The following is a 27,907-nucleotide window of genomic DNA, read 5'->3' on the forward strand; positions in this document are numbered from 1 at the left end:
TGACATTAAGAAAATGTCATCTCTATTCACATTCATTCAGTATTTGCTTTGGGGATTGTTTTTAAACTTATTCTAAAACAGGCATATTATTATATTCAAAAAAGGTCTTAAGAAATTGAAATTCAAGATAAAATTATCAAGGGACACTAGAAAAATGTCCCCTCTGCCATCTGCCTGGGTTGAGATGGAGGGAGTGGGAGGGATTGGGAGCTTGGGGTTATTGGATACAACTTGGAATGGATTTACAATGAGATCCTGCTGAGTAGCATTGAGAACTATGTCTAGATACTCATGCTGCAACAGAACAAAGGGTGGAAAAAAATGTATACATGTAAGTGTATCTTGGCCCCCATGCTGTACAGTGGAAAAATAAATAAATTAATTTAAAAAATGAACAAAACCATTGTCATAAATTTCACATTAACCACCATTATGCCTCATCTTGCCTTACACCATCAATACTTATTCCGGCTCAGCAAACTGTGCTTAAAACCATAACCACTAAACCTGCCAATATTAATTAAAATGTCCAGGACCCTGACTGATATCAAAATACCTAAGAGAGTCAATGCAGAGCCCCAGGATGCTTAATTTATCAAATGGAAGGGAAATAAACTGGTACATAGTTACTTTACAGTAAAACATCTTAAAAACTTCAGAATCTAAAACTACTTTTACCTTATAATCCAAGAAAGAATTCACTTGTTCTCCTTCAGAATTACTTATCATGTCACTTTCTTCATCATCGATAATTTCTATTTTCTGTAACACAAGTAGAGAAGTTTTAATAAATATATAGGATCATCATCACTACACTCAATAGTGTATAGGGCATATATACATTCAATGTTCAGTTTCAATGGTGGGATTATCTAGTCTAGGTTATCCAGAATAAACTCTAATTCATTGGCTCCTCAGGGTTACACCCAGTATGTGTTTAATTGAGGACTGCTTAGTAAATAGAAAATTACTGTAATATTATTTAAAATAGAAAAAAATATTTTCACAATATCCCTGAAAAAATAGACATTCAAACTCCGCTTCAGTAGTGCCCACCAAGAACAGGTCACTTGCTTTCTGTGAGAGTAGTCTATTTAATGATGACCAAACTTAATCGATCTAAAAGCTTTACTTTCTTTCTTTCTTTCTTTCTTTCTTTCTTTCTTTCTTTCTTTCTTTCTTTCTTTCTTTCTTTCTTTCTTTCTTTCTTTCTTCTTTCCTTCTTTCTCTCTTCCTTTCTCTCTTCCTTTATCTCTTTCTTTCGTTCTTTCTTTTGTTCTTTCTTTCTTTTTTGGCTGCACCTGTGGCATATGGAAGTTCCTGAGCTAGGGATCAAAACTGCACCACAGTTGCGATTTGTGCCACAGCTGCAAAGCCAATCTTCACTTGATCTTAGCCAAAAGGCCGAGAAGCGATGCAAAGCCAATCTTCAGCTCTCTGCACCACAAGAAGAGCTTTCTTTTTAAGTCTCCATGTATCTCTTTGCAAATTGCAATGTAAAATGTCAACATATGACATGCATTGCAAAGTCAAATACAATTTTTATTAGAGTATAATTGATTTATAGTGTCAATTTCTGCTGTACAGCATAGTGGCCCAGTCATACATATACATACATTCTTTTTCTCACACTATCTTCCATTATGTTCTACCCCAAGAGATTGGATATGGTTTCCTATCCTACTGTAGGACCTTATTGCTTGTCCATTCTAAATATAATAGCTTGCATCTACCAACCTCCCCCCCCCCGCCAATTCACATATTGATTACACTGCATTAGCTAGACAATTGAAAGCAGACATTTATAATGTAACAGTCAAAAAAGCATGGTGATTTGTTTCCTTCACTGGACAATAAGGAGAGAGAGAGCAAGAACACGAGACATGCTAAACTGCTTTTAGCTTTAGAATTAAGGTACAGCATAGTTTGTACAGCAGCTTGCACTCAGTAGGTATTAATTAAATATCTGTCGAAAGAATGAACAAAACAGTTTAGGGCTAATGGAAAGAATGACCAATAAGCTCCAACCACAGAGGCAAGGCAAGTTCTCTAATCCTAGAACCTTTCTTTATAAAAGCAAAACTGCCGTTCCTGTGTGGGTTAAGGATCTGGTGTTGCTGCAGCTGTGGCGCAGGTTGCAACCTCTGCATAGGTTCAATCCCTGGCCCAAGAACTACCACATGCTGTGGGTGAGGCAAAAAAAAGAATAAAACAAAAGACAAAATTTGCTCTAAATTTTTCTTTTGCCTATATAAATATAGTTAAGAAAAATACTTTTAAATATTTAAACCCTGCCAACCCCAAAATAAATTTTTAAAAAGAGAAAAGCTAAGCTAGAGTTAGTCACTAAGCAGTCTTTTCAGAACAATCACATTAACAGCAACATGTGTGTAGGCAGAATTTGAAATCAAGTTTCCTACCCAGCAATATATCATAACCAACTTTTAATGATCATATTTGATATATTGTCTATGAGGATTCAATGCCATAACAGGGTTTGTGACCTGCAGACTTCTGAGTCAGGCGGACATCAGCAATGAAATTGCTTTCTATTGCTGCCTGGAGATGAATCTAATGCTTTATTTTCTATTATAATCACTATAAACTTGGGGCTTAATCATGTTGGCTCTCACCAGAACTCAGATTTGATAATTCTTTTTTGATGCTGTTTTTTAGATTTTCTGTTTGGATTGGTCTGCGGGGAAAAAAAGCTAAAGTAATTCAAGCAGGAAAGCCCCAAGTGCAAATGTATAGATTTATGCATAGAAATAGATCTTGTATGTCTTTCTGATTTGTCATCATGAATAACTGGGGACTCTCAAAAGTTACAGACAGAGGAGATCAACCTTTGAAAGTTTGTAGTTTTTTCTCTGAAAATCAATTGTTCTTGAAAAATTAGGTGCCTAAGAGACTGTGAGTCAGCCCATGCCATGACTTCATTTATTATCTTCAAATATCTGCCACAGGAGAGATCCAATGCTGAGAAATTCAGACTAAAAATGAGCATGTCTTCAGGGGAAAGGGGGTTCCAATTTGTAAATAATAATATACAATTGGTAGAGCATAACTCAAATCTAGAGCAAAGGAGATTATTTACTTGGTGGAGTTAAAGTACATTAGCACAATTAATATTTGTGGGAAACAATTATTCCTAGTTATATAATGAAAACACAACTCTGCCTCAAAATAAAAGCTTGTTTTACTATTTGCCCATTGAATGTAGTGTTAGAAAGATCAAACATCAGTTTAAATCAGGACTGAAATCAGTAAAATGCAATCCTAAACTACATTCTGCATGTGAAAAATGTTGTTATATATTGTTGTAGTCTAAGAAAAAATGAACAAAACCGTATTTTATGTGTTCAACTTTTATTAAGGGAATATGGCAGGATTATAGCATCAGATAAATAATGTTTGTAATGGAAGTCAGGATAAATCTGGAAGTTACGGCCATTTTGTAACAGAAAAATCCATTATAGGGATCATTTGTAAAGGTTGCAATCAAGTATAAAACACTGATTCAAAAGCAAAAACAAAAGCACAATGACATTTGCCTTTATGCCTCACTTTAGATTAATATCATCTTGATATTTGTATTACTTGATGGATTCAGAATACAAACAAATGCTGCTAAAACAGCTGCTTAAAGAGCATCTCTGTATATTATGGAGATAATATGTTTATATTTTCACAAAACCAAGTTAATCCATATGTAGGCTCTCTGCTTGCTATTTAGTTTCTTAATACTGACTTTCCTCCATTACTGCAATTTTTAATAATACTAGGAGAGTCCAATTTACCTAAAGAGAAGTTTCCAAATGCATTATAGATGGGTATGGTCTGAACACAGAACTCAAGAGTCAGGAATCTTGGATACAAGTTCCGGAACTAAGAAAGCCTTTCCTCAATGATCTCACACTAAACTCTGTTTTGATTCTGCCATCTGTCAAATGAGAAGAAATCTGCTCTTTGCTAAATGTGTGGAAGCAAATTAACTAGTCATGTATAAAATGTCACATTTGTAGTAAGCATTAGGTTTTTATATTGGCAAAAGTCCTAAATAAAAAAAATTAGGTACAAATGACATCACTTTAAATTTCATTTATTAAACCCTATAATATATACTATTTCATTGGTAACGAATTTGTTTTGGTTTTTGAAGTGGAGCAAGATTTTATTCTGACAATGCTGAAATTGTCAACAACTGGAAACAAACCCTTGGAATCCATCATGTAATGAGGAAAAAATTTCAAAATGTACATACCACATTATCTGCAGATACTGCATGGTGGTCCTCCTCCTTATGAGCCCTCGTCTCATTTGGAACAATATCATTGGATTCCTCTATAGAAACCAAAGAGAAAAGAGGTCATGATTTCTTTCTTTCTTTTCTTTTCTTTTTTTCTTTTCTTTTTCTTCTTAGGGCCACATGCATGGCATGTCAAAGTTCCAAGGCTAGGAATTGAATCAGAGCTACAGCTGCCAGCCTACACCACAGCCACAGCAATGCAGGATCCGAGCCACATCTGTGACCTACACCACAGCTCAGGGCAATGATGGGTCCTTTACTGAGCCAGGCCAGGTATTGAACTTGCATCTTCATGGATACTAGTCAGGTTCATTACCACTGAGCCACAATGGAAACTCCAAAAGAGGTCATGATTTCATTTTTCATTCCTTAAAACTTTATTGACAAGGATTTTTTCTTTTTTAACTATTTTTATTAGAGTTGATTTACAATGTACTGTCAATTTCTGCTGTACTGCAAAATAACCAGTTATACATATATATATACATTCTTTTTCTCATATTATCTTCTATCATGTTCCATCACAAGTGATTGGATATAGTTCTGTGTGCTATACAGCAGGATCTCATTGCTTATCCACTCCAAATGTAATAGCTTGTATCTACCCAACCCAAACTCCCAGTCCATCCCCCTCCCTCCCCCTCCCCTTTTCACAATCATTTAAATAATTTCTCTATTATAAAAAGACACAAATGGAAATTCTACTTCTAACAGTATATCCTGTGGAAATAAGTGTGGATGGGTTCAAATTTAAGAATGGTTATCACTGTGCTGTTTATAATTTAAAAAACTGAAGCAACCTATATGCTTAACAATAGAGGTTTGGATAAATCATGTGGGATTTATCCTTATAATAAATACTATAAAGCCCCTAAAAATGAAGTAGAATAATAATTAATAATAAAGAAAATATTCATGATCTGTTGGAAAGAGAAAAGCTGAAGGTGATAAAATCTACTTTGTAGGTACACTGTATTCTCAATTTTGTAAAAGAAAAAAATTGGTACATTTTTATGGAGGAAAAAATACACTGAGGCTATTTACATCAACACAATGCCATTATCATTTCTGAATGGAATTACAGGCAACTCTTATTATTCTTCATTTTGTCTAATTTACTAACTTTGATAATTCTTTATTTTCTTCCACTTGCTTATTTATATTTAAATATTTTCCTACTATAAACATGTATTGCTCATTTTAATAAAAAAGTGATAAAATAATGTTCAAATAGATGATATAAATTATAAATATAGTACATTCCAATACAATTTTGTAAAAAGGCATATGTATATGAGTGCACACACACATCTACATATATGAAAAGAGAAAACACTGACATAAATATTCTCCTACACGCATTTCAAGAAAGAATATCACTGGTTATTTCTAATTTTTCCATTATATTCCCCAATATTTTCTATAATGAACATGCATGCCTTTTATGATCAAAATTCAATATTCTGATACTGTAGGAGGAGTGGCCAAGATGGCAGAGTAGGAAGACCCTGAGCTCATCTCCTCCCATGGACACAACAAAATTGCCAACTATTTACAGGGCAACTATCCATGAGAACAACCTGAAGACTAACACAAAAGAACTTATACTTCTGGAGGTAAAAGGAAGGAATCATAAGAAGAGGGGTATGAGGGCCAAAGACACAGTAGAATCAAGACCCATAACCTTAGTGAAGGTGACCAACAACAGGAGGATAATTAAAATTTCAGAGGTTCTCCACAAGGAGCAAAAGTTCCCAGCCGCCCATCAGGCTTTCCAGCCCAAGGGTCCTGCACTGGTAAGATAAACCTCCAGAAGATTAGGTTTTGAAAGCCATCAATGCTTACTTTCATGACAGCCAGAGGGCTATGGGAAAAATACTCCACTTTTAAAAGGCACACACAAAAATTTCACACCCTCCAAGACATAAACAGAAGCAGGAATTTCAAAGAAGTCTCGGTCAGATACACTTTCTGGTCATAGATAGCCTCCTGGAGAGGCAGGCGGCAATTGAAATTCATGCGGGAGGCATAGAATATCACAATAGCCATTTTGGGGAGTTCATCCTACCATAACGACTCTGGTGTTGGGATGTACTATTTTGGAATCCCTCCTCTAACTTATTACTACCAGGACCTGTCCCACCCACCAACCAGTGGGCACCAATTCTGGAATGCCCCAGGCCAAACAGCTAGTCAGGCAGGGACACAGCCTCACCCACCAACAAGGTGGTTGCCTTAGGACACCCCAAGCTCCCAGATGCACTAGGACATGACCACATCCACCAGAGTGCCCTAGTCACCAGTGCACTTGTGCTAGACCCAGAACTCCCAGGGCCCTCCAATCAGAGACTGTGCAACCCAACTCTACCCATCAGAGAGTGGCACTCTTGCCATTTTAATTCAATTTTATTCCAAGTATTGGACATAGTATTCAACATAGTATTGGAAGTCCTAGCCATAGCAATCAGACAAGAAAAAGAATAAAAGACATCAAAATTGGAAAGAAACAAGAAAAATTGTTACAGTTTGCAGATGATATGACACTCTTCACAGAAAATACTGAAGAAATACATAGAAAATATACCATACATGGAAAATACCACCCAAAACCACCAGAACTCATCAGTGTACTTGGTAAAGTTGAAGGAGAGAAAGTTAATATGCAGAAATCTGTTGTGATTCTATACACTGTCAGAAAACTATCAGAAAAAGAATTTATGAAAACAATCCCATTCACAATTGCTTCAAAAAGAATAAATTACCTGAAAATATATCTAACTAAGGAAATAAAAGACCTGTACTCCAAAAAAATAAGATAATGAGGAAAGAAACTGAAGACACAAACAGGTGAAAAGAAATTCTGTGCTCATGGGTTTGAAGCATTAATATTGTTAAAAGAACCATTCTACCAAAGGCAATCTACAAATTCAATGTAATCCCTAACAAAAGGGCATTTTTCAAAGAACTAGAAAAAATAAATCTAAAATTTGTATGGAAACACAAAAGACTCCAAGTAGTTGAGATAATCTTAAGAAAGAAGAACCAAATGGGAGGTATCATGCTCCTTGACTTCATATTATCCTACAAAGTTACAGTAATCAACACTATGGTTCCAGCATGAAAACAGATACATAGAACACAGAACTAAACAGTGAAACCAGAAATGCACCCATACTTATATGGGCAATTAATCTATGACAAGGGAGACAAGAATATACAATGGGTAAAGTACAGCTTCTTCAATAAAGAGTGTTGAAAAAACTGGACAGCTACATAGAAAAAAATCAAACTAGACTATTTGCTCACACCATATATATAAACTCAAAATGAATTAAAGGTTTAAATATGAGATTTGAAACATAAAACTTCTAGAAAAAAACATAAGTAGTAAGTTCTTTGATATCAATCTTGGCAGTCTATTTAACATACATCCTCAGTCAAGGGAAAAAAAAGCAAAAATAAATAAATGAGACTACATAAAACTAAAACATTTTTGCACATTGAAGGAAACTATCAACAAAATGAAAAGGCTGCCTACTGGATAGGAGAAAATACCCGCAAAGGATGTACCCAATAAGGGGATGAGATCTAAAACAGACAAAAATAGCTTTTAGTTTTCTTTTTGGTTTCCTTTGCTGTGCAAAAGCTTTTCAGTTTGATTGGGTCCCATTGGCTTATTTTTGCTCTTATTTCTGTTGCTTTGGGAGACTGACTGAGAAAATGTCTGTGAGGTTGATGTCAGAGAATGTTTTGCCTATGTTCTCTTCCAGGAATTTGATGGTGTCTTGTCTTATATTTAAGTCTTTCAGCCATTTTGAGTTTATTTTCATGCATGGTGTGAGGGTGTGTTCTAGTTTCATTGATTTGTATGCAGCTATCCAGGTTTCCCAGCAATACTTACTGAAAAGACTTTTTCCTATTTTATGTTCTTGCCTCCTTTGTCAAAGAGTAATTGACCATAGGTGTCAGGGTTTATTTTTGCGTTCTCTATTCTGTTCCACTGGTCTGTTTGTCTGTTTTGGTACCAATACCACACTGTCTTGATGACTGTGGCTTTGTAATATTGCCTGAAGTCTGGGAGAGTTATGCCTCCTGCTTGGGTTTTGTTTCTCAGGATTGCTTTGGCAATTCTGGGTCTTTTGTGGTTCCATATAAATTTTAGGATTGTTTGTTCTAGTGCTGTGAAAAATGTCATGGGTAATTTGTTAGGGATTGCATTGAATCTGTAGATTGCTTTGGGTAGTATGGCCATTTTTACGCTATTAATTTTTCTAAACCAGGAGTATGGAATATCTTTCCATTTCTTTACATCTTCATTAACTTCTTTGATTAATCTTTTAAAGTTCTTAGCATATAATTCTTTCACCTCCTTGGTCAGGTGTATTCCCAGGTAATTGATTTTGGGGGGTGCAATTTTAAAAGGTGTTGTATTTTTGTACTACTTTTCTAATATTTCACTGTTAGTGTACAGAAATATGACTGATTTCTGAATGTTAATCTTATATCCTGCTACTTTGCTGAATTTGTGGATCAGTTCAAGTAGTTTTTGGGTTGAGTCCTTAGGGTTTTCTATATCTAGTATCATGTTGAATGCATACAGTGATAGTTTTACCTCCTCTCTTCCTATTTGGATGCCTTTTATTTCATTTGTTTGTCTGATTGCTGTGGCTAGGACTTCCAATACTATGTTGAATAACAGTGGTGAGAGTGGGCATCCTTGTCTTGTCACAGATTTTAGTGGAAAGGCTTTCAGCTTTTCTCCATTGAGTATTATATTTGCTATAGGCTTCTCATAAAGGAAAACTTATAGAATAGCAGAAAATAGCTTCAAATTATGAAACTGACAAGGGCTTAATCTCTAGAATATGCAAGCAACTTATACAACTCAACAACAAAAAAGCCAACAACCCAATGGAAAAATGGACAGAAGACCTGAATAGATATTTCTTTGAAGAAGATAAACAGATAGCCAACAAGCACATGCAAAAATTCTCAACATCCCTGATTATTAGAGAAATGCAAATCAAAACTATCATGACATATCACCTCACACCAGTCAGAATGGCCATCATTAATAAGTCCACAAATAACAAATGCTGGAGGGTGTGTGGAGAAAAGGGCACCCTCCTGCACTGTTGGTCGGAATGTATGCTGATACAACCACTATGGAGAACAGTATGGAGGTACCTCAGAAAATTATACATAGAACCACCATATGATCCAGCAATCCCACTCTCGGGCATATATCTGGAGAAAACTTTCCTTAAAAAAGACATATGTACCCGTATGTTCATTGCGGCCCTATTCACAATAGCCAAGACATGGAAACAACCCAAATGTCCACTGACAGAGCATTGGATTTGGAAGATGCAGTACATATACACAATGGAATACTATGCGGCCATAAAAAGAACAAAAATGCTATTTGCAGCAATATGGATGGAACTAGAGACTCTCATCGTGAGTGAAGTAAGTCAGAAAGAGAAAGACAAATACCATATGATATCACTTATATCTTGAATCTAATATATGGCACAAATGAACCTTTCCACAGAAAAGAAAATCATGGACTTGGAGAATAGTCTTATGGTTGCCAAGGGGGAGGGGGAGGGAGTGGGATGGATAGGGAACTTGGGAATAACAGATGCAGACTATTGCCTTTGTAATGGATAAGCAATGAGATCCTGCTGTGTAGCACTGAGAACTATGTCTAGTCACTTATGATGAAGCATGACTATGGGAAAAAAAAGAATGTATACATGTATGTGTAACTGGGTCACCATGCTGTACAGTAGAAAAATATAATGTATTGGGGATATAAAAAATAAAAATAAAAAATAATTAAAAAAACAAAATAGAGAAAGATTTCATACATCTCAATATCAAAAACACAAACAACAGAATTTTAAAAAATGAGTAGAGGACTTGAATAGACATTTTTCTAAACACATAGAAATGGCCAATAGGCACATGAAACATGCTCAACATCACTAATTTTCAAGGCAATGCAGATCAAAACCACATTGAGATATCACATGTTAGAATGGCTATTATCAAATAAGAAGAGATAAAAACTGTTGGCGATTATGTGGAGAAAAGGGAACACTCAGGTATCATAAGTGGGACTGTGCATTGGTGCTGGCAGAAACAGTGGAAAACAGCATAGAGACTCATCAAAAAATTGGAGTTCCCACTGTACTGCAGCTGGTTAAGGATCCAGTGTTGTCTCTGCAACAGCTTGGGTTGCTGCTGAGGCATGGATTTGATCCCCAGGCTGGCAGAGTGTGTGGGTTAAGGATCCTAGGTTGCCACAGCTGTGTGTGTAGGCATAAGTTGCAACTGGGGCTTGGATTCTATCCCTGGCCTGGGAACTTTCATATACCATGGACCAAAAAAATGGTCTCCTCAAAAAATAAAGATAAAATTACCGTATTATCTAGCAATTCTACTTCTGAGTATTCATCAAAGAAAAAAACCCCACTAATTCCAATAGGTATATGGCTCCTATGATCATTGCAACATTGCTTACTATAGCCAAGATATGGAAGAAACTTAAGTGCTCATTGACAGATGAATGAATAAAGAAGATGGAATATATACATGCCATAAAAATAATGAAATTTTACCCTTTGCACAAACAAGGATAGACCTAAAGGGTATTATGATAAATAAAGTATGTCAAACTGAGAATGACAAATACTGCTTTCACTTACATGTGGAATCTAAAAACAGAACAAAAGAATAAATCAATCAAGAAGAAATGGAGTCCTACACATAAAGAACAAGCAGGTGATTGTCAGATGAGGCAGGGTGAGGGTAGGAGACAAATAGTTTAGGAAGATTAATTGGTAGAAACTCTCAATTACAAAATAAATTACTTACAGGTATGAAATGTACAGTGCGGGGGATTTAGTCAATAACTATGTAATATCTTTGTATGGTGACAGGTGACAATCATACTTGTCATGGTGATCATTTTGAAATGTACAGAAATATTGAATCACTATGTTTTATACCAAGAATTAACATAGTGATGTACATCAATTATACTTCACATACAAACTCATACAAAAAGAGATCAGATTTACGGCTATCAGAGCCAGGGGTTCAGGAGAGGAGAGATTGGATGAGGGTGGTAGAGATACAAATTTCCAGTTATAAGATAAATAAACACTAAGGATGTACTGTACAATGTGATAAAGGTAATTAACATTGTTGTGCACTATAAATGAAAATTTTTGGAGTTCCCGTCATGGCTCAGTGGTTAACGAATCTGACTAGGAACCATGAGGTTGTGGGTTCCATCCCTGGCCTTGCTCAGTGGGTTAAGGATCTGGCGTTGCCATGAGCAGTGGTGTAGGTCAAAGACGTGGTTCGGATCCCGCATTGCTGTGGCTGTGGTGTAGGCCTGCAGCTACAGCTCCAATTAGACACCTAGCCTGGGAACCTCCATATGCTGCGGGAGCGGCCCTAGAAATGGCAAAAAGCCAAAAAAAAAAAAAAAAAAAAGAAAGAAAATTGTTAAGAGAGTAAATCCTAAGAGCTCTCATAACAAGGAAAATTTTTTTTTCTATTTCTTTAATGTTTCCATGAGGTGAGTAATTTTCACTAAAACTTTTGTGGTAATAATTTGATGATATATGTGAGTAGAATTATTATGTTGTATACCTTAAACTCATACCATGCTGTATATCAATTATACCCCAACAAAACTCTAAAAAGAAGTTAGCATACTGTAAATATGAATGAGTATTCAATACCTTGTTGCCATACTAAGTAAAAATAAAATAGCAATGAAATTTTAATAAGACCTCAATAGTTTAAAAATGAGAAAAGAAAATAATAAATGAAAGAAATTAATTCAGAGAAATCAGTCTACTAAAACGTTCTCTTTGCTGAGCTAGGGGAAGTGGCATAGCGTGTCTATAAAATAATCTTCTGTCTTAGATTTCCCCCCACTTCTACCCTTGGAAAAACAGGGCAGTGATGTTTCTTTCTTTTCTTTCTGCAAAGCCATGTCATGGAGATTATTTGCATAAATACTAGTGGAAGTTCTGAGTCCCTTGGTAATGGACATTTTATTTCAACATAGAAAGCAGAACAAAAATTGTTCTCAGTTCACCTAAAGACTTTTTTTGAGTCCATTCTTTCTCATGGCAGGACATATAAGGGTGTCTTGTATAAGCATGGGGGACGATTAGGAGAAAAACACTGTTGATTTTTTAATTTATGTATGAGTACATTGAGAATTAAAGATAACCAGGCAAACTTTACCAGGGTTTAATGCAAAGTTCACTACAAATTCAATTCAATTTTTATATAAAAGAGTGGTTCCTAGGTAGAGGAAATTTTTTCATTATTTGGACATTTCAAATCACAGTATTTTAAGATGTAATCAGCAACTAAATGAAATGAATGAAGTGAAATTTTGTCATCAGATTTAGCTGCAGAGCTGATATTAGTTCTGGATACCTTCAGAACAGGAGTTACATTGCTTATCAACATGATCATTATTGGTATTATTCCTTACAGGTTTGTCTTACATTTCTGTTCTCACTTGCTCATAACTCGGTACACAGTCCTACTTTACAAGCAGCATATTCATCCATCATTTGACTCCTTTATAAGATGCGTGTAAAAACTGTTTTGAGGATTTCTAAGATAAAATGGTAATACAGCTGAATAATACACATTTTCTTTTGCTTACAGATAACTTCCACATAAGTGAAAGTTTGAAAGCTAAACATTGTTAGTGCGTCTGTTATTCCTCAAGAAAAGCAGCTCTGCTAAATGGAAAATAAGTAAATAGAATTATTAACTGACTCTATAAAACTCTAGAGGGCACTCTACATGGTGGCCACTTGCTCACACTAAGTAACTGCAGGCAGAATTATCTTTCATGTGCATACACACATCCATAATAGATATAGTTAAAAAGAGATTTTGTTTTAAAATTTAACATTATATATGTTAATTGTTCCCATACTTTAGACAATTTGCTTCTCAGGATAGTCACTTAACCATAAATATTTTGGTAGACACAAAACTTGAAATTAAGGTGCTGAGTCATCCATTACTTTTGTTAAAGTTTGCAGTTGGGTAGGAGGTGAATCCAGGTAGCTTTTTCTTTATCAATTACAAACACATCTCCTCTCACTTCACTTCCAAACATGGAAAAGACAAAGGAGAAGTGAAAGTGGGAGGTAGAAGGTAGAAGTTAGAGGTAAGTCAGGAGCTCTGTAACAAGGAAGAACGTATCCTTCCAGAAGCATAAAATGATACACTTGAAACTACTAAAAGATCAACATCACTTTTTTATGAATTTGGCTAACTTTGTATTTTACTCTGTTTTAAAAATAATCTTTGTTTTTGCTTGTAGAGCTTTTTTATAGAACATTTTAAAGTGATTGTAATTGCTTTTTAACATGTACATTGTGAGTCCTTGTTTAAAGACATTTTTTCTTCTTAGATAGTAAAACTCTAAACCCTATTGAATCAACAGCTATGCTATGAGAGACCCTGAGTTCTAAACTGTTGGTTTTTTGAAATAGTATAGGATACATATATTTGACATTTTCATAACTGCAAGAGAATGTGGTTAGCATATTTTAAAAGTCTGATATTAGTCTAGGCCAGATGATACAATTCACTTAATTGTCAAAAAAGTTCATACAGTTAAATCAATCAGATTATTATTCTCCATCAGCAAAATGAGGATAAGAAGAGGACAGAACTAATAGAAAATTGTACAGAAAAAGACTTTAAGTATTTAAAAATTCTCTTATGCTTTTCTTTTGTAATTTCTGATGAGATTGAAAATGTAACCATACAGCCGTGGAAAATAAGCCACCAAAAGGAATTCTAGGCAATCTCATTTTCCATCAAGTGTTTTTTGACTCATGCATTAAGTTCTCTCTCCTTTTTTTCACTAGATCTTGATTATGATGCCAGCACCAGAGAGGACACTATTACATGACAAAGGATGCCACTGTGGGAGCAGTGGTCCATTAGCAACCTTGAAATTAACTCACTTTTTTTTTTCCATTAACTACTTATTTAAAAAATTTCCTTTTAGCTTTGGAAGTGTGAGTTGGGGAATTAAACTACCCTTGAGGAGTTTATGTAATCTCCTTTTATCAGAATATTTCCTTACAGCTCTTCCACCCATCCACAGAAATAAACAAATACCTACTTCCCCACTATCCCTCAAATAGCTGCCAGACCTCATTCTCTAGGGATCAGTTCATGAATCACTGAAAATATTCAAGTATTCTCAGGCACATACAATTTTGTAAAGAATAATAGAATACAAAAAATGTTTTAATGAACCAACTGGATTAGAAATAAGGGGCTTGTAAATGATGCAATATTGTCTATTTCCCCACCCCCGCACCACAGTTTTCCTGTACACTAAATTCTGTGTTAATATCTTCATCAATATAAAATGTTGGCAGAGATGGTGGGTGGGGGGGGGAGAATGAACTTGAATATTCAACACAAATTTCCAAACATTTCATCTTAAAATATAGGTCCTGTCAATACTAACAGCTTTTATATCCCTTTCCTTACTTAACCTACTACAATCTGCTTGCCTGTCCTCTGCACACAATTGCTTTTTCAAAGAACCCTTAAACACCCCCATTCAATGGCTTCTCATTCTTCTTTTAAAATTTTTATTTTTTCCCACTTTTTTGAGGTATAATTTGTATATAAAAGCTTCACATAATTATACAATCTGATAGTTTGAAGATGTATACATTTGTGTTACCATCACCAAAATCTAGGTAATAAACATATCCATCACCTCCAAAAGTTTCCTTTTCCCTTTTTTTTGTTACAAACACTTAACATGATTTACCTTCTTAAGTTTTTAAGTATACGATCACTTATTACTAACTACAGGCATTGAGGTTTTTCAGCAGTTCTCTGGAACTTACTCCTCTTCTGTAACTGAAACTTTATATTCGTTATAACAACTCCCCATATCCCTCTCCCTCCATTTTTTGTACCATCATTCTATCTATCATATGTACCTTTGATCATTTTAGCTGCCTTATATAAGAGGAATTTCTACTTAACTTTTATGACACCACTGAGATACTGACCCCTCTTCCTTCTGGAAACTCTTTCTGTCCTTGGTTTTAGTAATAATATACTACCTTGGTTTTCCTATATCTGAATGCTCTTCAAGTAGCTTCCTTTTCTCCTCCAGAAATCTAGATGTTTTTTCAATGTGTTGTCATAGTCCATTTTCCTTTCTTGTTTTCCATTTTCTCACCTAACTGAATCATTTATTTCTATGGCTAGACATTTTATTGGCCTCGATGTGGCTGATTCCAACATTTCTTCTCATGTCTTGCCCCAAGGGTCTGCTGGACAGCTCCATAAGGGTGTCCTGCCATTATCTAAAACTCAGAGTATGTAAAATGCATTTATCTTCCCACATTATACTATCTATGTAATTCAGTAACAATAAAATTCTTAAATGAATTTGGAGAGGGTGAATGGGTAAAGGTAAAAACTAAGTTCACCTAGAAAAATCAGTGTGCTACAAGAGCTAAGAATGACAGCCCTGTAAGATCTTCAGATATTTTATAAAACCACAGATATAAACAATCAGATCAAAGTAGGATAATAGGAAGTTCCTGTCGTGGCTCAGTGGTTAACAAACCCGACTAGTATCCATGAGGATGGGGGTTCAATCCCTGGTCTTGTTCAGTGGGTTAAGAATTCCAGCATTGCTGTGAGTTATGGTGTAGGTCGCAGACAGCTCGGGTCCCACGTTGCTGTGGTTGTGGCATAAGCTGGCAGCTGTAGCTCCAATTTGCCCCCTAGCCTGGGAACCTTCATATGCCATGGGTGTAGCCCTAAAAAAGACAAAAAGACCCAAAAAAGGTAAGATAATAGGAAATCCAGAATTTAATTCATGTGTGAATGCATCCTTCTATCTATCTATCTATCTATCTATCTATCTATCTATCTATCATCTATCAATCTATCTTTGATAGAAAAGCTACACTTGAACTTACTGGAAACATGCTGGATTATTTAAAAATAGGACAATTGGTTAACCATTTGGAAAAATAAAATTAGGCATTGTCTTCACATATCTTAAAACAAAAAAAATATAGATTGGATAAATATCAAGTTATAAAAATGAAACCAGGAGTTCCCATCATGGCACAGTGGTTAACGAATCCGACTAGGAGCCATGAGGTTGCGGGTTCGATCCCTGGCCTTGCTCAGTGGGTTAAGGATCCGGCGTTCCTGTGAGCTGTGATGTAGGTCACAGACATGGCTCGGATCCCAAGTTGCTGTGGCTCTGGCATAGGCCGGTAGCTACAGCTCCGATTCAACCCCTAGCCTGGGAACCTCCATATGCTGCGGGAGCGGCCCAAGAAAATGGCAAAAAGACAAAAAAAAAAAAAAAAAAGAAACCTTACCCTCTTCTTGGTATATACTCAAAGGAAATGAAATCAGTACCTCAAAGAGGTATCTGTGCTTCCATGCTCATTGCAGCATTATTCATAGTAGCCAAGATGGGGAAACAACCTAAGTGTCTATTGACAGATGAATGGATAAAGAAACTGTGTATGGAATATTACTGTGTCTAAGTAATATTACTCAGACTTTTAAAAAAATCTTACCTTTTGCAGCACCATGGATGAATCTAGAGGATATTATGCTAACTAAAATAAGCCAAACATAGAAAGAAAAATACTGCGTGATGTCACTTATATGTGACATATATGCAATCAAAACAAGTCAAATACACAGAAGTAGAGAGTAAAATGGTAGATACTAGGATAGAGAGGCTGAAAAAATAGGGAGATAATTGGTCTAAGGGTACAAAGTTGCAATTACATAGGATGAATACGTCTAGATAGCTAATGTACATCTTGATAATTATACTTAACTGTACAACTACCCCTTGAAAAATGTGGGGGTTGCAGGAACCAAGCCCTTGCACAGTTGGAAATCCACACATAAATTTTGAATTCCTGGAGTTCCCGTCATGGCTCAGGGCAAACAAATCTGACTAGCATCCATGAGGATGCAGGTTCAATCCCTGGACTTGCTCAGTGGGTTAAGGATCTGGCATTGCCATGAGGTGTGGTGTAAGCCGCAGATGTGGCTTAGATCTTGCATTGCTGTGGCTGTGGTGTAGGCCAGCAGCTACAGCTCCAATTCGACCCCTAGCCTGGAAACCTCCATATGCCATGGGTGCAGCCCTAAAAAGACAAAAAAATTGTTTTGACTTTTCTAAAACTTAAGTACAAATAGACTAATGTTGACCAGATGCTTACCAATAACATAAACAGTTGATTAACACATATTTTGTGTTTTATGTATATCTACATGTATTTTATGCATCATGTTATCTGTTTCTTAATTTTTTTGATATTCCAGGCTACACAGTTTATCTGCAAGTTTTTTCAAATTTTTGAAAATCTCCTAAAAATTTTCAAATATATTTACTGAAAAAAAAATCAGCACATAAGTGGACCTGTGCAGTTCAAACCCATGTTTTTTAAGGGTCAACTGTACTATATTGTAGGCTGGAAATTTGCTTTGCGAGTGGATTTCAGGTGCTCTCATCACACACACACACACAAAGTTAACTATGTGAGGAGATGGATATGTTTAACTTGACTATAGTAATCATTTCATTATGTATATATCTAAATATGTTGTATATTTTATTTATTTTTTAAATTGTTTTACTGTTATTTCCCAATACATTTTTTTCTGCTGTACAGCATGGTGACCCAGTTTATACTTATTATTTAAAAGTATAATAAAATAAATAAAATGTGTCTATTTCTTTTCAAAGACTTAACCAAATGTCTTGAGGACTTTAGATTTGAAGTGTAGTAAGCTGAAGAGCAAGTAAAAATGCATCAAAATCACAAAAGTTATCATTAGGAGGTGCAACATATAAAATACCTTGAGAGCTTCCTTCAGACAAACAGATGGATACTTCATCATTTCTGTCATTATCCTCTCCTACTTCTGGACCAGCTTCCTCTCCTGGTGTGAGTGCAGACAAAGAACCAGATTCAGGCTGCTCAGAAAAATCAGCAGGGCCTCCTCTTGGAGGTGGAACTTCAATTCCCATCAGGCGATATTTCCTTCTTCGATTCCCAATCCAAGTCTTTGTAAAAGAAATACAAGAGGAAATTTTGTAAACATAGAAACCTTAGCAATTCAGGTCATTATAATGAATGAATGCTGCATAAAATATGATTAAAAAGAATAAATAGGTACCTAGAATAATACAGTTTGATTACTACACAATAGGCTAAAATAAAAATAATTACGCTTTTATTTGAAAATATCTTATTAAAAGAAATGATATTTATCTTAATATTCAGACTTTCAAGCAAAATGCAGTCCATTACATAGCAATTTTTTGTTTTTGTTTTTGTTTTCTCTGGAAAAAATAATTCACCAAATATTTCAAAATAAACAGTAATTGGTTCTTTTCCAAAAGAGGCCAGTCATGCAGCTCTAACTATAGTTCACATCCCACTTCCAATCATGCTCTTTCTGGGTGAAAATGTGCCTTCTAGTAAATGCTTGGGTCCATTATGGTTATCTGGATATCTCAAGTATTCCAAAATTTCATTCTATTGGATTTAAAACCAATTTTATAATCTTTTTTTTAGGAGTTCCTATTGTGGCTTAGTGGGGTATGATCCCGACTAGTATCCATGAGGATGCAGATTCGATCCCTAGCCTCACTCAGTGGGTTAAGTATCTGGCATCACCATAAGCAGTGATATAGGTTGCAGATGTGGCTCAGATCTGGTATTGCCATGGCTGTAGCAGAGGCCAGCAGCTGTAGCTCCAATTGGACCCCTAACCTGGGAAATTCCCTATGTCCCATGTGTGGCCCTAAAAAAAGCAAACAACAACAACAAAAAAAAACTGACTTCTTAAAAAAATTTATAATGATTTTTATTTTTTCCATTATAGTTGGTTTATAATGTGCTGTCAATTTTCTACTCTACAGCAAGGTGACCCAGTCACACATACATGTATACATCCTTTTTTCACATTATCATGCTCCATCATAAGTGACGAGATATAGTTCCCACTGCTATACAGCAGGATCTCATTGCTTATCCATTCCAAAGGCAATAGTTTGCATCTATTAAACCCAAATTCCCAGTCCATCCCACTCCCTTCCCCTCCCCCTTGGCAACCACAAGTCTGTTCTCCATGTCCATGATTTTCTTTTCTGAGTATCACCAATGTTAAAGATAGCAGCATGATGTCCTGTGGAAGGGAAAGGCAGTAAAGTCTCTCATGGACATAGGGCTGGAGAGTTTATTTACTCTTGAGGTACAACAGTGAGTGTGTATTGCTGGCCTGGCCAATTGAAAGCAAACTGTTTCTGGTGGTCTTTATGAACAAGTATAGGGGGAAAAATTATCAGATCAATAGCTGCATACCAGATACCAGGGAAGTTGTTCATTTGCTCAGGCAACAAAAGCACATTTGGAAAAGCAGCTGCATAGGAGTAACCACCTGATGAATTTCACTGTCATTTTCTAAGATCTAATTGTATTTTGCACAGGTCAACATTTGTAAGGTTGATGTTTCTATTGATTTTTTCAATCTCTATTTTATTGATTTCTTCTCTGATCTTTATGATTTCCTTCCTTCTGCTAACTTTAGGATTTGTTGGTTCTTCTCTTTCTAATTCATGTAGGTGGTGGGATAAGTTGCCAATTTGAGAGTTTTCTTCTTTTTTGAGGAATGCCTGTATTGCTATGAATATCCATCTGAATACTGCTTTTGCAGCATCCCATAGATTTTGAGTGGTTGGGTTTTCATTATCATTTGTCTCCAGCTAGTTTTTAATTTCCTTCTTCATTTCCTCATTGACCCATTGGTTTTTTAGTAGCATGTTGTTCAGTAGTCAGTTTTTTCTCATTTCTTTTCCTGTGGTTGATTTCGAGTTTCATGCCATTGTGGTCAGAGAAGATACTTGAGATAATTTCTATGCTCCTAAATTTATTGAGGTTAGCTTTGTGCCCCAGTATATGATCAATTCTTGAGAATGCTCCAGGTACACTTGAGAAGAATATATATTCTGATTTTTTGGGATGTAATGTCCTGAAAATGTCAATGAAGTCTAACTTTTCTATTGTGTCCTTTAGGATCTTTGTTGCCTTATTGATTTTCTGTCTAGAGGATTTGTCCATTGATGTGAGTGGGGCGTTAAAGTCTCGTACTATGATTGTATTCCCATCAATTTATCCTTTTATATCTATTAGTATTTGTTGGAGGTATCTGGGTGCTCCTATATTAGGGGCATATATATTGACGATTGTACTATTCTCTTCTTGAATGGACACTTTAATCATTAAATAGTGTCCTTTGTCTTTCTTTATGGCTTTGTTTTAAAGTCCATTTTGTCTGATATGAGTGTTGCAACTTCTGCTTTTCTGTCTTGTCCACTAGCATGAAATATCTTTTCCCATTCCCTCACTTTTAGTCTATATGTGTCTTTGCCATAAGGTGAGTCTCTTGTAGACAGGAGATTGTAGGGTTTTGCTTTTTTATTCAATCTGCCACTCTGTGTCTTTTGACTGGAGCATTCAGTCCATTGACATTTAAGGTAATTATTGACAGATATGTATTTATTGCCATTTTAAAGCTAGTTGTCCAGTTGATTCTATGTTTCTACTTCATTTATTTATTTATTTTGGTGGGATGATTTACATTTATTTTATGTCTGGGTATTTTTCTTTTTCATTTTTGTGAATGGAATGTTTGGTTTTGATTTCAGCTTGCCCTGTTTTCTAAGTATGTTACCCTTTCCTGTATTTGCTTGCTTTAGCCTGATAGTCATATAGGATCAAACACATTATTAAAAAAAAAAGAATTTATATTTTCATACTTTCCATCTCCACAGTCTATGATTTTGAGGTCATTTTTAAACGTCTTCAAAGTTTGTCCTTTTGCTGTTCCTTGTGTTTATCATTACTTTTATAGTAGTTTTTTTTTTCCTCTTTCAGATCTGTATGCTGGCTTAAGTGATTGCTTTCCAATGGTGGATTTCTCCAGCTTCTTCTTTTTTTTCCTTTCTTTTTTTGTAATTATATTATTATTTTTTAATAGTTATTTCCCCAAAACAAATGTTTTTCTACTGTACAGCATAGTGACACAGTTACACATATATGTATACATTCTATTTTTGCACATTATCATGCTCCATCATAAGTGACTAGACAGAGTTCCCAGTGCTACATAGCAGGATCTCATTGCTAATCCATTCCATGGGCAATAGTTTGTATCTATTAACCCGAAGCTCCCCAACCATCCCACTCCCTCCACCTCCTCCTTGGCAATCACAAGTCTATTCTCCAAGTCCATGATTGTCTTTTCTGTGGAAAGCTTCCTTTGTGCAATATATTAGATTCCAGATATAAGTGATATCATATGGTATTTGTCTTTCTCTTTCTGACTTACTTCATTCAGGATGAGAGTCTCTAGTTCCATCCCTGTTGCTGCAAATGGCATAATTTTGTTCTTTTTTATGGCTGAGTAGTATTCCATTGTGTATATATACCACATCTTCCTAATCCAATCATCTGTTGATGGACATTTGGGTTGTTTCCATGTCTTGGCAATTGTGAATACTGCTGCAATGAACATGCGGGTGAATGTATCTTTTTCAAGGAAAGATTTGTCTGGATATATGCCCAAGAGTGGGACTGCTGGGTCATATGGTAGTTCTATGTATAGTTTTCTAAGGTATCTCCATACTGTTTACCATAGCAGTTATACCAGCTTACATTCCCACCAACAGTGCAGAAGGGTTTGCTTTTCTCCACACCCTCTCCAGCATTTGTTATTTGTTATTAATGATGGCCATTCTGACTGTTGTGAGGTGGTATTTCATGGTAGTTTTGATTTGCATTTCTCTAATAATCAGGGATGTTGAGCATTGTTTCATGTGCTTGTTGGCCGTCTGTACCTCTTTCTTGGAAAAATTCCTATTTAGTTATTTTGCCCACTTTTTAATTGGGTTGTTGGCTTATTTGCTATTGAGTTGTATAAGTTGCTTGTATATTCTAGAGATTAAGCACTAGTCAGTTGAATCATTTAAAACTATTTTCTCCCATTCTGAAAGTTGTGTTTTTGCTTTCCTTTTGGTTTCCCTTGCTGTGCAAAAGCTTGTCAGCTTGATTAGGTCCAATTGATTTATTTTTGCTTTTATTTCTGTTGCTTTGGGAGACGGACCTGAGAAAATAGGAACTTATACCCATCCTCCTTAAACTTTTTCAAAAGATTGAAGAGGAAGGAACACTCCTAAAGACATTCTATGATGCCACCATCACCCTCATTCCGAAACCAGACAAAGATACCACCAAGAAAGAAAACTATTGGCCAATATCTTTGATGAATATAGACGCAAAAATTCTTAACAAAATTTTAGCCAACCAAATCCAATGACATATCAAAAAGATCATACACCACGACCAGATGGGATTCATCATAGGTGCACAAGGATGAGTCAACATACACAAATCAATCAACGTCATACACCACATTAACAAAAGAAAAGTCAAAAACCACATGATCATCTCAATAGATGCAGAAAAAGCATTTGATAAAGTCCAACATCCATTCATGATCAAAACTCTTACCAAAGTGGGTAGAGAGGAAACACACCTTAACATAATATAAGCCATTTATGACATACCCACATCAAATAAAATACTCAATGGAGAAAAGCTGAAAGCCTTTCCACTAATATCTGGAACAAGACAAGGATGCCCACTCTTACCACTGTTATTCAACATAGTTTTGGAAGTCCTAGCCACAGCAGTCAGAAAAACAAATTAAATAAAAAATGCATCCAACTAGGTAGAGAAGAGATAAAAGTGTCGCTGTATGCAGATAACATAATACTATAGATAGAAAACCCTAAGGACTCAACTCAAAAACTACTTGAACTGATCAACAAATTCAGCAAAGTATTAGGATATAAGATTAGCATTAAGAAATCAGTCGTGTTTCTGTATACTAACAATGAAATATTAGAAAAGGAATACAAAAATACAATACCTTTTAAAATTGCACCCCAAAAATTCAAATACCTGGGAATCTACCCGACCAAGGAGGTGAAAGATTTTTACGCTGATAACTATAAAACATTAATCAAGGAAATTAAAGAAGATGTAAAGAAATGGAAAGATATTCTATGCTCCTGGGCTGGAAAATTAATATTGTAAAAATGGCCATACTACCCAAAGCAATCTACAGATTCAATGCAATCCCTATCAAATTTCTCATGGCATTTTTCACAGCACTAGAACAAACAATCCTAAAATTTATATGGAACCACAAAAGACCCAGAATTGCCAAAGCAATCCTGAGAAACAAAACCCAAGCAGGAGGCATAACTCTCCCAGACTTCAGGCAATATTACAAAGCCACAGTCATCAAGACAGTGTGGTACTGGTACCAAAAACAGACAGACAGACCAATGGGACAGAATAGAGAATGCAAAAATAAACCCAGACACCTAGGGTCAATTAATCTTTGCCAAAGGAGGCAAGAATATAAAATGGGAAAGAGACAGTCTTTTCAGTAAGTCTTGCTGGGAAACCTGGACATCTGCACGCAAATCAATGAAACTAGAACACACCCTCACATCATGCACAAAAATAAATTCAAAATGGCTGAAAGACTTAAATATAAGACAGGACACCACCAAACTCCTGGAAGAGAACATAGGCAAAACATCCTTCTTCTTAATTCTTTTTTTATTTAGAGAAGCCCTTTCTGTATTTCTTTTAGAATGGGCTTAGTATTTCTGTACTCTTTTAGCTTTTGTTTGTTGGAGAAATTCTTTATTTCCCCTTGTATTTTAAATGATGTTCTTGCTGGATAGAGTATTGTAGGCTGCAAATTTTATCCTTTCAGAACTTTAAGTATATCTTTCCACTCCCTTTTGGCTGCAGTGTTTCTGTAGAGAAATCATTGATAGCCCTATGGGGGTTCCCTTATAGTTAATGCTTTACTTTTTTCTTGCTGTCTTTAGAATCCTCTCTTTATCTTTTGCCATTTTTATTATAATATGTCTTGGTGTGGACCTATTTATTTTCAACTTGTTTGGGGCCCTCTGTGCATCATGTATCTTGATATCAGTTTCCTTTAGATTTGGAAAGTTTTCAGAAATAATTTCTTCAAATATATTTTTCAGTCTGCTCTCCTGATTGGGTGATTTCCATCATTCTATCTTACAAGTCATTAATTCGTTCCTCTGAATTATTCATTCTGCTCTTTAGTGCATTTAGCTGTTTGTTTCTCTGCAAATGAATTTTCTAATTTTTCTATGTTCCTCCTTATATTTTCTATTCCTTTCTAAAGGAATCTGCATTACCATTCACATCCACTCTTAATTCCTTGATATTCATCATTAATTCCTTCAGTATTTTCACTATCTCCCTTTTGAACTCTATACGTCTGTCAGACTACAGAGGTCTTTTCAATTGTTTGCTGTGTCATATGAATTCTGTTCCTTTAACTGGGAATGGTCTCTGAGCTTCTTCATCTTGCTTATGTTTTTTGTTTTCTGTGAGTTTAGGGAAGCCAAACTGTAGTCTTTGAGGGCTACTTCTATGCAAGCACACCCTTTTGTATTTTGTGGTGGGTTACTCTATTCTTGGCATGAGTTTGAATATTTGCTGTCTCTTTCTTTGGTATGAGAAGGCTGTTATCCCCAGGGTGCTGAGTGTATTTCCAGGGAGAAGGAGGCACTGGATAGGGCTAGTAGTCAGTGCCTGGTTGCTTGGCTCTTAACAGCAGCAAGGACCTGAAGGAAGGTGGCACAGGCTACTCCTACTTGCAGGGCCCTTGGAAGTGGTAATGAGACTTAGGCAGATTTACAAGGTGCCCAGAGCATTTGCCAGTGGCAGTGGTAGGATGCGTGAGTTCCCGGGGGAGTGAGAGTAACCACAGGTAGGGTTCAAATGCAATGTCCTCCTCTGAGGTGACTGGAACTGCAAGTGGTGCCCATTCAAGGGACCCCAAGTGGTAGTGGGACATGCCCACCTGTGGAGTCAGTGATGGTGGTTTGCCCCCACCACCTGCAGACCATGTAAGAAGCACCCTGTCTCACTTAGGCCACATAGGAGGTGCTGCACAGGCTGCTCCTAGTTGCAGCATCCTGGAAAGTGACAGAGATCAAGCATGTGGGCACTGCCCAGAGCATTTGCCAGTGGCAGCAGCAGGTCTGTTGTGCTCCCAGGGGTGTAAGAGGAACAACAGGTGGTGTTCGGTCACAATGCCCTCCTCTGTGGTACCCTTGAGGTGATGGGGGCCTCAAATGGTGCCTCTTCACAGACATCTAGTGGTGGCAGGCCATGCCCACCTCTGGAGTCAGAGATAACTGTGGTGGTTTGCCCCAACCACCTGTAGTCCATGCAAGAAGCACCTCTTCCCACTTAGCCCCCACAGGATGTGCTGCACCAGCTGCTCCTAGTTGTAGGTTCCTGGGAAGGGATAGTGATCAAGCATTGGGGCACTGCCCAGAGCATTTGGCAGGGGCAGCAGCAGGGTGGGTGTGCTCCCAGAGGAGCAAAAACAACAGGTAGTGTTCCATCACAATGTCCTCCCCTGTTGTGCCCTCTGAGGTTGTTGGGGCTGCAAGTGTTTTTTTTTTTTTTCAGGGATCCCCAGTGGCAGTGGGACATGCCCACCTCTGGAGTCAAAAATAATTGTGTGGTTTCCCCCTCCACCTGCAGATCACACAAGAAGCACCCTGTCCCCCTTAGTTCATGCAAGAGGTGCTGCACCAGCTGATCCTAGTTGCAGCGTCATGGAAAGAGACAGTGATCAAGCATCTGGTGGCCATGTTGCATTTAAGCCCTGCTGCTCTTATCCCATACAAGGGGTGCCCAGCCACCTGTAGCCTGCACAAAAAGTGCCCAGTCTCCCATAGCCTGAGCAAGTGGCTTCTTGCCGCTTGTAGTCTGCACCAGAGGCTCCCGGCCCTCTGAGAACTTGTGTGCATGCACAAGGATATTCCTATGGTGGTGTGCCCCTCTTCCTCTCACCCTCCCCAACAATATCACCTTGCTTCTCCTGTGGGATGGACCTTCTCCCAGGTTTCCTCTACCATGGTGTTCCACTCCCCAGCCCATAGCACACCACTTCCCTGCCCATGGCACAGCACTCCTTAGCCCTTTAGGCTGTCCCCACACAGGCGACCCTATTCCTTTCCCAGGAACTGACCTCCGGAGCATAATTCTTAGTCCCAGCCCTCACCCGAGCATCTCAGGCTGTGGAATCTGGGGTGGTGGTGCAGATGATCTGAGCAGCTCTCACTCTACTTTGCCCTCCTAAGTCCAGCTTCAGTGGTTTTCTCAGTGACTTTGAGGTCTCTTTGTCTCAGCTGATCTCCCCATCAGTTAGGTAGCTTCCCATGATATGGGTTCCTTTTCTCTTTCACAGCTTCCTCTCAGGAATGATAGTCCCATCCTGATTTCCTCTCTCTCTCTTTTTTCTTTTCTTGTTCTACCCAGTTATGCCAAGAGTTTCTTGCCCTTTTTGGAGGTTTAAGTTCTTCTGATAGAATTCTGTAGATGTTCTGTGTGAGTCATTTTACATGTAGATGTGGGTTTTTTTGATGTGTTTGTGGGAGAAGGTGAGCATGACATCTTACTCCTCTGCCATCTTGATCCACCTGCTCCAGCTTTTTTATTAAAATAAATTGGAGTTACAGAAATTGCAAAAATAGATATGCTTCACTCAATTTCTTCCAATTTACATTTTATATAATTAGAATAGAATAACAGAAAAAGGAAATTGATACTGCACAATATGCATGTACATTTTAAGTTCCTTTATCACACCATTTTTCTCCTCCTTCCCACCATCCTCAACCCCTGGCAACCACCAATCTGTTTTCCAACCCATAATTGTTTCATTTTTAGAATGTTATATAAATGGAGTCATACAAAAATAACTTCAAAGTTTTTAAAAATCTGGCTGTTTTCACTTAGCATAATATCCTGGAGATTTAGTCAAGTGACATGTATCAACAGTCTATTCTTTTTTATTGCTAAGCAGTATTCCATCCACAATTTCATTTCCATTTTCTTTGCAATGTTTGTTTAACCCTTCACTTGTTGGAGAACACTTGAATTGCTTCCAGTTTTTGGCTATTACAGTAGCCAAAAAGCTGCTATGAACAGTCATGGACAGGTTTCTGTGCAGATATAAGTTTTCATTTCTCTAAGATAAATGCCCAAGAATGCAATTGCTGTGTCAAACTGTAATTATATACTTAATTTAAAAAGAAACTGATGAATTATTTCCATAAAAGTTGTACCATTTTTACATTCCTACCAGCAATGTATGAGAGATCTATTTTCTTGGCATTCTTGCCAGAACTTGGTATTATAAGTATTTCTTTTTAGCTGTTCTCATTAGTGCATGTAGTAAGATCAAGTTTTTAATTTGGTTTTCCCAATGGCTAGTGATGTTGAAAATCTTTTCATGTGCTTTTTGTCATCCTTATTTCCTCTTCCATATTTCATGTCTTTTGCTCATTTTCTAATTGAGTTGGTT

General features: G+C 36.6%; 1 protein-coding gene across 1 annotated transcript in view; it reads right to left on the minus strand.

Moving 5' to 3' along the window:
• The window catches only part of HDX (highly divergent homeobox), a 156,981-nt gene that overhangs the window by 12,708 nt on the left and 116,366 nt on the right, over positions 1–27,907 (minus strand). The window contains exons 5-7 of the mRNA XM_021079848.1: positions 18,257–18,464; positions 4,265–4,344; positions 679–762 (exon numbers count right to left, since the gene is read on the minus strand). Coding sequence (XP_020935507.1) covers positions 679–762; positions 4,265–4,344; positions 18,257–18,464 — 372 coding nt within the window. The remainder of the gene's footprint in view (positions 1–678; positions 763–4,264; positions 4,345–18,256; positions 18,465–27,907) is intronic.

The sequence above is a fragment of the Sus scrofa genome, chromosome X (assembly GCF_000003025.6).
Source record: "Sus scrofa isolate TJ Tabasco breed Duroc chromosome X, Sscrofa11.1, whole genome shotgun sequence".
NCBI lineage: Eukaryota > Metazoa > Chordata > Mammalia > Artiodactyla > Suidae > Sus > Sus scrofa.